The following is a 15,376-nucleotide window of genomic DNA, read 5'->3' as shown; positions in this document are numbered from 1 at the left end:
AACTTTTAGAGGTTGATGTATTTGTACTCCAAGATCCCTTTGTTCTTTTAACCCACCAAGACTTACGCCCTTCTATTTTTCCTACCAAAATGTACCACCTCACATTTATCTGTATTGAACTTCATTTGCCAATTATTTATCCATTTTACAAGTTTATTAATGTCCTTTGTAATTTGTTGCAGTCCGCCTCAGTATTGACCGAAATACTTCCAATTTAGTGTCACCTGCAAATTTAGAAATTGTGTTTTTAATTCCAAAGTCCAAATCAGTAATGTAAATTGAGGACAGCAGTGGTCCAAGCACTTGTTCTTGTTGAACACCACTTCACCTTCTGTCACTCTGATTAACTACCCTTTATTCCTGCTCTCTGCTTTCTGTCTTGAAGCCAGCTATCAATCCAGTCCCCCACTTGTCCTCTGCCTCCAGATTCTCTGACCCTATTCATTAGTCAATCATGGGGAAACTTATCAAAGGCCTTTTGAAAATCCAGATAAATTACATCTACTACAATACTGTTGTAGGGTGGCCGAGTTGTGCTATTAGTGATAGAGTTGATCTGCAGACATGTCTTGAGTGGAAACTTTAAGTTTATTTACAACATACTCAGCAGCCAACTGCACATGTGCTTTCAACTCTAACTCTTTCTTTACACTGACTTTTAGGTAGCCCGCGCTAATCTCCTATTGGTTACTACAGATCATGTGACCTTCCTTAATCTGTATTATTCTTAAAGGTACATTACACACTAAATAAAGCCATAATTACTACATTCCTCCCCCTTTAAATCAGCTATACATTTTATATTTACAAGTATTTTTCAAGACAACATAATATTTACACTGGGTAAGGAATTTACAAATTCAGTCTTGGTTTCCTGGTACGTGTGGAATGTTGCAGCTCCACAACTTCAGATTCTTTGTCAGGAAGCTCCTTTACCGGAGCTGCCTGACCATCAGGTACTTTGGTGGGCACTTGCAATTCTGCATCCTGAACTCTTACAGGAACATTAGACATGTCGGTTCTGGGTTGAGTATCCTCCACAGGAACGCAGACCCGGTCATGATCACTGGTGGAACCAAATCTTGATGATTTGTCTCTCTCTTCCTTAAATGGTCCACATGTTTACAAATAATCCAGACTTCCACCTTCACGAGGTAAGATAGAGGTCCAGTCACCGCACTTATTTTACCCGGTAACCACTTTGGTCCTTCCCCGAAGTTCTTCATGTATACGAACCTGCTCTCTCACAGCAAATTTCCTCTCGCGGCTATGCCAGTCGTGTCAATTTTTCTGGCTTTCCTGACCTCTTTCCACCTTCCCCTCTAAATTCAGCATTATTAAGCTCAACCTCGTCCTGAGATGACGTTTCACCAATAGCTCTGCAGGTGTGACACCTGCTGTTGTATGAGGGGTAGTCCTGCAATGCCGTTATTGGAAATGATTATTTCTGCTAGTCCATGAATGGCAAAACTCTTACATGGGAGAGAATTTTCTCCCCATCGGGGGAGTTGTACGGGGGCAGGCATGGGCGGGCGTGCAGCCTAATCAGTGCCCCCGATTGGCTGGGCGCCGCCATTTTATGTGAGTGGGCCAATTAAGGCCTGCCAAGCATGACGCGTGCCCGGAAGTGCTGAGTGCTCCCTGTGCGGGCGGGGGAGGTGGGGTTGTCTGAGTCTCCCAGCATATGCGCGAAAGAGCGTAAAAGTCTCCCTGAGGCACAGAGGTGCCTCAGGAAGATTAGTTGAAGTCCAGAAAATTTTAATAAAGAAAAAAAAATTTAAGACATGTCCCCTCGTGTGAAAGTATCACATGAGCTGGGATATGTCTATGAATGTTATTAAAATTTTTAATAAAACTTTAAATACCTTTATGAGATCTCATCACGTCTGTGGATGAGGTTCTATGATAAATGCAAAGGCCGCCTGTGCTCTTCGCTTGCCCGCCAACCTTAAGGTGGGACAGGCAGCTCTGTTAAGTGTTTCAATTGATATTTAAAGCCTTGATAGGCCTTTGAAAGTTCAGCAGGCGCGCAGCCAACTCGGGCGCATGCCCACCGAACTGAAAATCTGAATGATGCACAGTGACATTGGGATGCGGGCCCGACATCATTGCGAGTCATTTTACATGTCAGCGAGTGGGCCCCGCCCCCGCTCACCAACCCGAAAATTCAGGCCATAGTTTCTCAATTGTAGGGGCCAACGTTGGTGACTTCATCTCATAGACATTCAAGCAATTTGAATGGGCATTGACAATGAGCAGAAACATTGTTCCCAAGAAATGTCCAACGTAGTCAATGTGTAACCGCACCCAGGGTCTACCCGGCCACTCCCATGGGTGTAACGGAGCTGGCATTGCACATAGTGCTTTGCTAAACTCCCTATTTCACCATCCATCCCAGGCTGCCATAGATAGCTGTGTGCTATGGTCTTCATTCGGGAAATTCCTGGATGGGCACTGCGTAGTTTAATTAAAAGTGTCTCCCTTCCCTTCGGAGGAACTATCACTCGTGCTCCCCACAATAAGATGCCATCCTGACTGGTTATTTTGTGTCTTCTGTTGAAGTACGGTTTCATTAATCAGATACAGGCTCCTGTGACCAACCATGAAGCACTTGTTCTTGTACCTGAGATAGGAAAGGGTCTCGACTTGTTCAGTCTCTGATCTATCGAGCACATATCGGCGAGGAATCTAAGGAACTTAACAGTAAAACAAGTTCCTGTAAACCTGGGACATGCTCAGCATTTTCTTGTAAAGTCAAACAACTAAGGGCATCGGTGTTTGTGATTTGATTGCCAGACCTATGTACGAAAGTATATTCATATGCTTTCAGAATTAAAGCCCATCATTGTATTCTTTCTGAGGCTATCGGTGGTATAGCCTTGTCCTCACTAAACAATCCTAGCAATAGTTTGTAGTCGGAAATGATTCTAAAATGGCGGGCATGTATGTACTGGTGAAATTTCTTGTCTTCTGTTGAAATACGGTTTCATTTCGTCAGATACAGGCTCCTGTGACCAACCATGTAGCACTTGTGCTTGTGCCTGAGATAGGACTGGGTCCCGAATTGTCTGAATACCTGCGAGTATCCCTTTTCCATTATAGTGAGTGTTCTTGATATGTAACCAATTGGCCGTTCCGTGCCGTCGTCCATCCGATCAGAGAGCACTGCTGCCACTCCGTAGGCAGATATGTCACATGTCAGCACCAATTCCTTTGTCTGGTTGTAATACACTAATAGATTGGACGAGTGCAACAATTGTTTCACCTTTATGAAAGCTTTATTCTGGGATGCCTCCCAAGAACAATATTGGTTCTTTTTGAGTAGAGAATGCAGAGGGGCCAGCACAGTAGCCAAATTGGGTAAGAACTGCCCATAATAGTTGATCATTGCTCAGAATGATTTGAGCTCTGAGGCATTTTTTTGTGCAGGTGCCTCTCTTATGGCTCTCACTTTCTCCTCAGCCAGGTGGAGACCCTGTGAATCTACCCGGTGACCCAAATAGATTACCTCCCTAGCTTGGAACATGCACTTTTCTTTTTTTAAATGAACTCCAGCTTGCAAGGAACGTTTTAAGACTTCTAAGTTTGCCAAATGCTCTTTTTCAGTGAATCCTGTCACCAATTCATCGTCTAAATAGACTACAACCTGGGGCAGTCCTTGCTTTCCATTGTTCTCTGAAAGGTGGCACAAGCGGAGGAGACACCGAAAGGCAACCGTGTACATTGTGGGTATTAATTGTGACTAATTCCCAGGAGGCTTTATCCAACTCTAGTTGTTGATAAGCATGACTCATGTCAAGCTTGGTGTATGTTGCCCCTCCTGCAGCTTAGCATACAGGCCTTTGATTTTTGGAATGGGGTACTTGTCTAGCTTAGTTATTTTATTTACCGTCAGTTTGTAGTCTCCACAAATTCGGCCGCTTTGGTCGTGTTTAAGTACGGGGACTATGAGTGCTGCCCATTCTGAGAACTGAACAGGTTGTATAACGCCCAGCTTTTCTAGTCTGTTAGGTTCACAGGGCATATGGCAACAGTCTCACCTTCATGAAGTGAGGGGTCACTTCTGGATCCACATAAATCTCGGCCTGCAGGCGCTGGATTTTCCCCAGTTGATCCTTGAAGATGGTGGCGTACTTTCGAAGTAGCTCTGGTAGTCCACTTGCCCTCAACTGGAAAATTTCAGCCCATTCTAATTTAATCCCCTTTAACCAATTTCACCCCAGGAGCCTTGGCCCTTCACCTGCTACCACCACCAAGGGTAGTTTTGCCCGATTGGCTTCCATATTGGACAGCTACTCTGCTTTTGCCTTTTACTTGAACGTATATGGTTTTACCTTGGCGGCTGTTTCTTCTAAACTTAACTGATGTTTACCATTATTCAAATATCTGAAGGTACGTTCCCCAATTACTGTAGTGGAAGCTCCCACGTCTACTTCCATTTTAACAGGTTTGCCATTTACTTTCACTGTGACAAATATTGGTTCTGTCTTTCCAACTTTCAGTTTAAACAATGAGTAAATGTCAGAATTTGTTGTTTCAGTCTCTTCTACATTATAGATTTCATTGGGCTTCTTATTTTGTTTACAAGCCTGCTTGAATCTTTCCTTGCATTGTCTCATCATATGTCCATTAATATGACAATAGTGGCATTTGATTTTTTTAAACTGCCAATCGCTAAAAGACTGATTGTTTCCACCTCTATTAAAAGTATTCTTTGATTTCGCTGCTAAGTTATTCTTTATTCTTCAGCTAGCAGGGGCTGTTTCCTGCTTATCAGTGGAGTCTCGCTTTTTCGCGCCCCTTTTGACTGAGGTTTCCCACCCGATTTGGAGGACGGCGCCATTTTGTGCACCATGTATTGCTTGTGAATCTCTTACTGTGCTTTCCATGGCCAGTGCTAACTCTAGCGATTTCTTGAAACCCGGATTCATTTTGGACAACAATCTTTTCTGGTTAGAGTCCTTTTTCACACCATACACTAAACGATCTCTGAGCATATTGTTCAGAGTCGCACCAAACTCACAATGTTCCATTAGCTGCTTCAAATTTGCCACGTAGCACGCAATTATCTCAACTGGGGCTTTATTTCATGAATTAAACCTGAACCTCTGCATTGTGACTGAGGACTTGTGTTGAAAGTGGCCCTTCACGAGGTTCACCAATTCATCAAAATTCTTTGAACCTGGGGCACTGGTTGCCGTCAAACTTTGAATCAAGCTGTAGGTTTTGCTCCCACAAATACTCAAGAGGATCACTTGCCTCTTCTCTTCCCCTCCTCTAATTTTGTTCGCTTGAAAAAAGAATGTGAGGTGTTCAATGTATTGAAACCAATCATCTGTGGCAGGTTCAAAAGGATCAATTCTCCCAAATTGTGGGATTTTGAGTTGAGATCACTTCTTCAATTCTAACAGAACTTACAATCACTGGGCAAGGTACAGTGCCAATTTCTTTCTAGCTTGATTTCTTCTTTTCAATCCTGTTTTACCCTCATCACCAGTTTATTGTAGGGTGGCCGAGTTGTGCTATTAGTAATGGAGTTGATCTGCAGACACTTCTTGGGTGGAAACTTTAAGTTTATTTACAACATACTCAACATATAAGTGTGCTTTCAACTCTAACTTTATCTCTACAATGACTCTGAAGTAGCCCATGCTACTCTCCTATTGATTACTACAGATCATGTGATCTTCCTTAACAAGTATTATTCTTAAAGGTACATTACTACACTAAATAAACTATAATTATTACAAATACCGTTGTCTACCCCACCTCAAAAAAAATCAATAACGTTGGTCAAGCAAGATTTTCCCTTTTAAAATCCATGCTGACTATTCGTTGATATATTTTTATTTTCTAGGTATTCTTCTATTCTCTCCTTTAGCAGGGATTTCATTATTTTTCCTATCACCGATGTTAAGCTGACAGGTCTATGGTTCTCTGGGCATGTTTTGTACCCTTCTTAAATATAGGAGTTATATTAGCTATCCACTGGTCCTCTGACCTTATACCTTTTTCTAATGAATTATTAAATATATGTAGGAGCGCTTTTGCTACCTCTTCTGTAGGTTCTTTTAAAATATGTGGATGAAGTCTACTCTGACCAGGTCCTCACCCTCTTTTAGTTTGTTTAGTTTATTCAATACATCCCCCTTTTTAACTTGTAAGTTCCCCTACCTTGTTATTCATCTCATCATTCTATGTCATGTCCAACTATTCTATCTTCTTAGTAAATGCCCAAGTGAAATAATTATTTGGTATTTCTGCCATTTCTCTATTGTTACCTATGGTATTATCTTGCCTATCTCTTAACGGTCCGGTTCCCATCCCAACCTTCCTTTTTTATTGATGCTGTTGTGATCCTCACAGAAACCAACAAACTAAATGAACTAAATTTGTTGAACAACTGAATGAAAGTACCAACGGACAACCTTTTAAAACTCATACGATCAAATCAAAATCAACATAAATTAAATATGAGTTAACAGGTAAATTGTGGCCAATGTGAACTATGAGTTACATGTTAAATAGTGGATTTTAAAAAAATGCACCTCATTTGCACCTGAGATTTCTCAGGTAGTCCATTCAGCACACATGGCATTAATTTCAGCCACAAAGTCCTTCAAAACTCTTTCTTCCTCAGGTAAAGTTCCAGTTTGTTTACTTTTAGGCTTTAGTCACCAAGTCCCATCTGATAGCTGCTTTAATCCATCTGAGTTCCACAGGTACAATTTTCATCCAAAGGCACGCTTTTCCTGATCCCTCTCAGCTTTGCTCACAGATCCAGCCTTTTGGGTCTTTATTTCCAACTGCATCATGAATCTTTTCCCCTCAGAGCCTGCCTGCACTGAACTGCCCTGCTCAGGTGATTTCATAGCTCTGTCTTTTCTGTCTGGTCTCAATTGGTTTCTGTTTCCCTAACAACTTGAGGTCACAGTTCATTTCCCAGAATGCTGGAAGCCACAGTCTATTTCCTAGAAACCTGAAATCACACCCATTCCCAAAAACTGACATCTTAGGGCTGCATTTTATGGGCCACCCACGGGAAAGCAGGCTGGTGGACCTGTAAAATAGGGCACCATGCATTAGAAGCCCCACCCTGCTGTGAATTTACGAGTGGTGGGGGAGATGTCAGGTGGGCTACCTACCTGTGGCCTAATTGAGGCCCTTTGGTGGGTAATTAATACACACTTAATACACACTAATACACATAAATATTTAATGTTTATGAGGCGGGACTTCCTCTTGGATGGGAGTGAAAATTTAGCCCCATAATAGTTAAAGGCCCATCAACCCGAAAAATTAAAGTGGGGCAAACCGGCCAAGGAGAGGCAGGCTCATCCCTGGGGTTTGGGTGAGCCCACCCTCAGCATATAATCTAGTCCTTAGTTTGTCTTTCAGTTAGGAATTGTCTTAAAAAAAACAAGATTTGAGGCCAGAATTAGTGGACCCAACAAAACATTCGACAAACCATCTGTGCAAACAGCATGCACATGCTTCTCCATTGGTCCTGCAAACCCCAGATTTCATCATAATGTGCTTGTTTAATATTTTAGTATTTGAGTGTTGCTGAAAAAAGACATTTTATTGAAACGTTTAGTCTTGCACTCATCAAGGCAATCACAATACCAATGTCAGGGTAAACAATAACTTTATATTGTATGAGAAGAGAGTGCTGATTGGTTGGCAAGTGGACTCTGATTGGTAAAGGTGTTGCCATGGAGAATGCACCAGTTAATGGTGGCTAACAGTTAACTGCCAAGCATTGATCGAAATTTAAACTTGGCAGCTTGACTCTGATTGGTCAAGGCATTGTCCTGAGAGTCAAGCTGCCTGGTTTAAATTTCAAACAATGCTTGGCAGTTGGTATTCTATGTTTGTACTCAATTCCCTAATTTGCCTGTATATTTTTTCCTCTATCTTCCTTCCACTATTCGGTTGTGTGTAGACTCCACCTATTAGTGTGAGTGATCCTTTACTATCTTTTATCTCTATTCATATGGATTCTATATTAGCCCTGTTGGTAGCTGCACCCCTTCCCTTTTTCCCTCTCCATCTTTTCTAAATATGTTATACTCTTCAATATATAATTCTTGTAACTGGAGAAAGAATGGCAACCTTTATCCAGTGCTTTCAATAAATAAAGATTCATTCTTCAAAAAGAGTAACTTCATACCTGCCTGTACTCCGACAGACCCTCACAAAGCCCCTCACTGTGCAAGACTTCTGCTAAGTTCCTTCTTAAGTCAGAAAACTACGTAACCCTCGACATCATAGTTCATCAAATGTTGAGCTCCGATTTAAGTCAGATTTTCTGTTAGGTTCCAAGTTTTGCTAAAATTGTAGAAAGATGTAACTGGAATAATTGCACTTTTGTTTTATAATTGATGTCAAAGGGAAGAGTCCTGAATTAAGTTCAAAACTCAAATCAATGCTTGTACTTGTCTCCAACAGTTGCACCGTATATTGGTGTGAGAATGGCTAGAATCATGGTCCCCCCATACCACCAAAACTGCTTCCACTCTCCTGATTTCATGCTACAAGTGGGCAGGGCACAGGAACCACCCATCCCTTGTCTCCCCAGCAATTCTCAGCACTTTGGAAAAAAAAAGATTTGAAACCAACTTTAATAGGTCCCTAATAAAATCCACCGTCACTGGCCTCAAAAGCAAGTCAGATCATTCTCAAATAATAGTTGGGGCAGATATGTCCAGAACCAACAGGAACAAAACAAAAAAATAATGACCCCTATTATTGCCTTGTGTGCATGGTTTAAATGGCGTACAACAGTAATGATTGTACTTGACATTTTACGAATAATTAATTCTTTTGTGATTTTATAGTGTGTTCACGTTTCTGAAGTTCCTTATGGTCTGGATACTGATACTTTTGGCAGATTTCATCCTTGAGCTTCGATTTGAATATTTATGGCCAGGCTGGCTATTTTTGAAGAGGGTTTATAATTCTTCTCGATATCAGGGCCTTGTAAGTATAATTTATATTTAGATATTTGTATGTGGAATGTAGATTCTAAATGGATAGCATATCTGTGCTCAGGGCTGTGAATATATTTCAAAACTAAATTGTAGCTGTCAAAATTGATGCTGAGAGGTACAGTTTAGATGCCGGGCTATTGTGATACTGGCCAACAAACCACTGCTCATGGTTACAATACCCAATATCAAAAAATATTTTAAGATGAAACCAATTGCACTTCTCTAGCCAGCTGCCCTTCAGCTTGTGACTCAGCTCTGTACATGCACATTATCAATTAACAGGGAGAGGAAAGGGATGGTGGAGATTCTGTACTAAAAATTGATGTGTTGAGCCGATAAGTTATGTCCTATTTGTAAAAGATCTTTGGTTCCTGCATTCTTCCTGATAGGTAGTTTCCTTTCAGATTTCATTATATTATGATATCCAAACTTTTTTTCCCAATATAATCTTTGAAAGTCACCCAATGTTGAATTATTGCCAAAGTTTTACAATTGTTTCAGAATTCCTGCACACCACTAATTTGCCCAAGATTCACAAGAGCAGCCCAGGTATCTGCCCAAAAGCAGGAATCTCATTTAAATATGCAAATAAATCATATCAACAGGATCCAAGTACTGTTTTAATGAATAAAATCACAAAGCACTGGACCCATACAGGACCACTGTGCAGCACAGACATAAAATAGCATTTTGACCCAGTATTTAAAGGGGCGCTTATCTGCACATATTCAGATCATTGGTATCAGAATGCAATTCTGATAGTTGGATATGCAGCTTCTACAGCCTCAAGAAGTACAAGACCCAAGTTGGGAATCAACTTGGTCACCCAACTCTGGCTGGAGGAAGAGGAGGTGTGGGAGGAGCTGTAGGGCAGGGAGCCTCATACAACTGCAGCAGGGGCTCTCAGCAGACCACTCAATAGGAGGGTTGCTTACCGGCATCTTTACTGAGTCCAGAAGATTTACACACCCAGAGTCAGTTCCCTCTACTTTTCCAAGGAGCAGTGCATCTGGAAGCTACACTTCTCCACAGAGACCATCACAGCTCTGTGCAACCTCCTGCAACAAGATGTACAGCTTACTGACCCAGCTGATTTATGTTTTCTCTGTGGCAGTCAAAGTGACAATGACGGATAATTTTCCAAGTTTCAACAGGTCATAGCTTCTCTCTTTGCCAGAGCCAACTATTAGATTGCATTCCCATGGATGCCAGCCATCAGCAAGAAAGAGCTGTAGCCTTTGGTGCCATAGCAAGACTCCCACAAGAGCAGGCTGGCACTGACTGCACTCCTGTAGCCATTAGGGCTCGCTGTGCCACATACCCCCATCCCCTCCTCAGTCAACCAACAGCCTTCATGAATAGGAAAGGATATCACCATTTCAATGTTCAACTGGTGACTGATTATTGCCAAGGTTGTATAGGCCTGTGCCCAATTTCCTGGCAATTGTCTTGATGCATACATACTGTGCCAGTCCACCATTCCTTCATTGTTTGACCTGCTCAATATGAAAGAGGCTAGCTGCTTGGAGATAATGCTATCCTCTGTACAGATGGCCAATGACACTTATACTGAGCCCACACTAGCCCATTAAAAGGAGATATAACCAATCCATGGAACCACCAGAGTCAATGTAGAGCACACCACCGAGCTGTTCACACAATAGTCTAGATACTAACTCAGAGGCAAGGAGAGAGAGATGGAGTTGTTTTGAGGTCAGGCTGTTTGCGTAGTTGACCAAGCCCTGGTCTGGTTTTAGCTGTTTTTGTGTACTTTTGCCAAAGGTATAGTGGGAGGTATGCTGGAATGGTTGTCTATTCCCATGGCCAGGCTGTTCTGATATAATGTTCATTTTTCCTTCACAGGCTTTTTCCATACTTTTTGTATGTGCAGCATTTACCTCAGATGTATTCTGTTTTATCTTCATACCATTGCACTGGCTTTTCTTTGCAGCCAGTACATATGTATGGATTCAGTACCTCTGGAATTCAGGTAAGCCATTTTACTCTTTTAAAAGGCACCAAAGACGTGAGCAAATTTGCTTTCCCACAAATGACAAAAATCCATCAATGTTTAGAGAAAACTAACTTTATTTCACTCCAATTTAAATGACCCTTGTTTAAACTTTACAGAATCAACTTTTTACACCAACAATTTAGTGTTAAGCCAAAAGGTTAGAATACAATGAATATGTTAAAATACTGTATTCAAACTTGAGGAATTTAAATTGCAATAAAATTCAACTGTTTTATTCAGTTAATTCAGGGAAACACAATGAATTTAGAGAACAATCTAACCTCGCTTCGACTTTTAAACAAAGAATGGAAATCACTAAGATTTCGCTAGTAGTGTCTTGGGTGATTACCAGAACGATGCGGTAAATTGTTTTTTATTTTGCCTGTCAGCATACAACTTCCACTTAGCATATTAAACACTTTGGGTGGAATAGTCCTAGATTTGCACTAAGTGCGGTAGCGGGCGGGCGGGCAGAAGAATGTTTTACCTGCCGGCCGTAATGGCAGCTTTTCATGCCATATCATCCCATTCCTGCCTCATTAATCATGCATTCCTGGGAGATACGCCGTTTTGATGGCGGGTGGGCTCTCATGCGCCCGGGATGCCATCACCTCGCTGCTTCATCACGCCGGGCGCCATATTTAAAATGCAACCGTGCACACACCTCTCAGTGCTTCCAGCCCAGGACTGCTGCAAAGAAGACATGGCCCCAAAAGCAAGAAGACTGCAGCCCCCTGTTTAATGACGCCTCCCTCGAGCATCTTTTGGACAGAGTGGAAGCACGTCATGATGTCCTCTACCCCCGTCTGGCCACATGAGGGGCATCAACATCACTAATCCAGCATGGGAGGCGATGGCAGCGGTGGTCAGTGCCAACGCCCTGCAAAAGAGGGCAGGCAGCAGGTGCTGCAAAAGAATGAATGATCTCCTCTGTTCCACCAGGGTAAGTCACTCTTCTTTATCACTCTCAGCTTATAAACTCACAAACCCATCACACATCCACAGGGATCACACTCACTACCAGATCAAAGGACATCACCATTCACTCTCCACACACACCTTCATTGTCCTCATCTCATCCGTGGGACCACTCATCCCACACGTGCCAGGTATACTTATCATCTGACGTCAGAAGTGCTGTTTTGAAAGGTGGCATCATTGGAACAGATGGGATGGAGGTGAAGGAACTGAGAGAATGGGATGAAGTTCTTTCAGGAAGCAGGGTGTGACGAACTGTAGCCAAGGTAGCTGTGGGAGTTGGTGGGCTTGTACTGAATATTGGTGGAAGTCTATCACCAGAAATGGAGACAGAGAGGTCAAGGAAGGGAAGGGAAGTGTCGGAGATGTACCATGTGAAGGTTATAGCGGGGTGGAAATTGGAAGCAAAATCGATAAATTTTCCCAACTCAAGATGAGAGCATGAAGCGGCACCGAAACAGTCATTGATATACTGAAGAAAGAGTTTTGGGAGGGGGCCTGAGTAGGACTGGAACAAGGAATGTTCCACATAGCGAAATAAGAGACAGGCATAACTGGAGCCCATGCGGGGACCCATAGCCACACCTTTTATTTGGAGAAAGTTTAAGGACAAATTATTTAGTGAGAGAACAAGTTCAGCCAGGTGGAGGAGAGTGGTGGTGGATGGGGATTGTTCGAGACCCCAACCACATCTGCCCCACTCCACCTGGCTGATGGGCGGCAGCTTTGCCCATTGGACTGCATGCTGTGCTCTCAGCTCAGGCACAGGCATTCTTCTAACCTGCACTGCAAGGCTGCACTGTTAGTTTGAACCATGGGGGAGACTGGTCCAAACCAGACTGCTGACATTGCAAGGGGCTGTGAGCACCTCCACCAGTGACTGCGCCATGGCCAGCTTTAGCAAAGGGATTTTACAACGTGTCCAGTCGTCCAACTGTTCTGCAGTCCACTAAAACGCTCATTACTTTGCAATGCATGCTCGAGGGGTGAAAAGTTCTGTAGCACTTGGTGGCAATTTCATGCTTCTGTGTTGCTTGAGTGGGCAGAGAAGCTAGAGCCCCAACTCTAAGCATGTCAGTGTGGCTGCATCAGGACTGTCTCAGCTGTGGAGAAATGGTGACTTTATACAAGGTTTCCCTAATGTGAGTGTGCTCAACGTTACTGTGCACACTCACCTCTGAGTTCCCCTGGAAGTGCAGCTCACCAATATACGCCTTGTATATGCTGTTGTGGAGCATGTCGGCGTGCAATTATGCTGGGCTTATAATGATGTGCAGATGTATTACAATGAGGTGCCTGGCAGTGGGGAACACATCCCGCCATTGATGGGCTGAGTGGACAATCGCAAACTGGTTTCAAAACGTTGTGAAACCGATTTTTGGCCTTCTCACCATACTGTCTGCTTGCACCGCTGTACACATCCAGCGCCAGTGGGCATGGAAAATTCCGCCCTTTGTCTAGAAACCTTTTGTAAAACTTGTGAGAAAATATTTTATCTAAAAAACTTAATTGTAAGTTAGTAATGATTTCAAATCCTTTCCATGGAAAAATGTGCTTAAAAGCCTGAGATATGACAGCCGTTCACTGTGGAAACTGTAATGTCAAACTTGCATCTCTGATGAATACTCAACCTGCTGCCGTTCAGATCTTTGCTGGGACTTCCCCGAAGCCCTTGGCGTTTTGGGATCTGCTGATCAGAGACCAGTAGACACGCTGACATTAAACCAACAAGCAGGGGCAGGATAGAAGTGGCAAAACACAATGGTGTTCTGCTTAATTTTGGCAGCGCATTAGTACAATTCTGGCAAACCTGCAATGACTTCCCATCTCACCTATAGCAGCCAAAAGTACTTCAGCCTAAGGACTGACTTCTCCACCCTAGCTTTCATGGGGTAGAAACTCATTGCAGCTCTTTCAATGACTCCAGCAACCTGATTTTTTTTTTAAAGTTGGATCTTGGAACTCTTGTCAAATGTAGTCAGAGGCATTAGATTTTTCTGGACAGCTGCTTCCTGGTCCTTTTGTGCCACTTCTCTTCCTCCCAGCACTTTTACTGTGCCTTCCAGTCCTAACACTAACTTCAAATTGATGAGGTGGATATCTATGGTGGATATTCAGAAAAGGCTGAAAGCATTCAATAGTGCAAAGGCTGTGGGCCATGACAATATTCTGGCAATAGTACTGAAGACTTGTGCTCCAGAATGTGCCGTGCTCCTAGCCAAGCTGTCCCAGTACAGCTACAACACGGGCATCTACCCGGCTGTGTGGAAAATTGCCCAGGTATGTCCAGTACACAAAAAGTAGAACAAATCCAACTTGGCCAATTACTGCCCCATCGGTCTACTCTCGATCATCAGTAAAATAATGGAAGGGGTCATCAACAGTGCAATCAAGCAGCACTTGCTTAACAATAACCTGCTCACTGACGCCCAGTTTGGGTTCCACCAGGGCCACTCAGCTCCTGGTTCAAACATGGACAAAAGAGCTGAATTCCCGAGGTGAAGTGAGAGTGACTGCCTTTGACATCAAGGCTGCATTTGACTGAGTGTGGCATCAAGGAGCCCTAGCAAAACTGGAGTCATTGGGAATCGGGGAAAGCTCTCCGCTGGTTGGAGTCATACCTAGCACAAAGGAAGATGGTTGTGGTTGTTGGAGGTCAATCATCTCAGCTCCAGGACATCACTGCAGGAGTTCCTCAGGGTAGTGTCCTTGGCCCAACCATCTTCAGCTGCTTCATCAATGACCTCCCTTCCATCATAAGGTCAGAAGTGGGGATGTTCACTGATGATTGCACAATGTTCAGCAGCATTCACAACTCCTCAGATAATGAAGCAGTCCCTGTCCAAATGCAGCAAGGCTGGGACAATATCCAGGCTTGGGCTGACAAGTGGCAAGTAACATTTGCACTACAGAGGTGTCAGGCAATGACTATCTCCAGCAAGAGAGAATCCAACCATCGCCCCTTGACAATCAATGGCATTACCATCACTGAAGCCCCCACAATCAACATCGTTGGGCTTACCATTGACCAGAAACTGAACTGGAATAGCCATATAAATACTGTGGCTAGAAGAGCAGGTCAGAGACTAGGAATCCTGTGACGAGTAACTCACCTCCTGACTCCCTAAAGACTGCCCACCATCTACAAGGCACAAGTCAGGAGTGTGATGGGATACTCCCCACTTGCCTGGATGAGTGCAGCTCCCACAACACTCAAGAAGCTTGACACTGTCCAGGACAAAGCAGCCCGCTTGATTGGCACCCCATCCACAAACATTCACTCCCTCCACCACTGATGCATTGTCGCAGCAGTGTGTACCATGTACAAGATGCATTGCAGGAATTCACCAAGGCTTCTTAGACAGCACCTTCCAAACCAACGACCACTACC

The 15,376-nt window shown here is 43.3% G+C and overlaps 1 protein-coding gene across 3 annotated transcripts in view; it reads left to right on the top strand.

The window, feature by feature from the left end:
• LOC144680721 (macoilin-like) overlaps positions 1 to 15,376 on the top strand; it is a 207,830-nt gene that overhangs the window by 68,810 nt on the left and 123,644 nt on the right. For all 3 annotated transcript variants that reach the window (XM_078541996.1, XM_078541997.1, XM_078541998.1), the window contains 2 exons: positions 8,841 to 8,982; positions 10,857 to 10,983. In XM_078541996.1, the coding sequence (XP_078398122.1) occupies positions 8,841 to 8,982; positions 10,857 to 10,983 (269 nt within the window). The remainder of the gene's footprint in view (positions 1 to 8,840; positions 8,983 to 10,856; positions 10,984 to 15,376) is intronic.

Source organism: Cetorhinus maximus, chromosome 5, assembly GCF_964194155.1.
Source record: "Cetorhinus maximus chromosome 5, sCetMax3.hap1.1, whole genome shotgun sequence".
NCBI classification, from domain to species: domain Eukaryota; kingdom Metazoa; phylum Chordata; class Chondrichthyes; order Lamniformes; family Cetorhinidae; genus Cetorhinus; species Cetorhinus maximus.
Note: the sequence above shows the minus strand (reverse complement) of the source record. Positions and strands in the feature narration are given on the sequence as shown.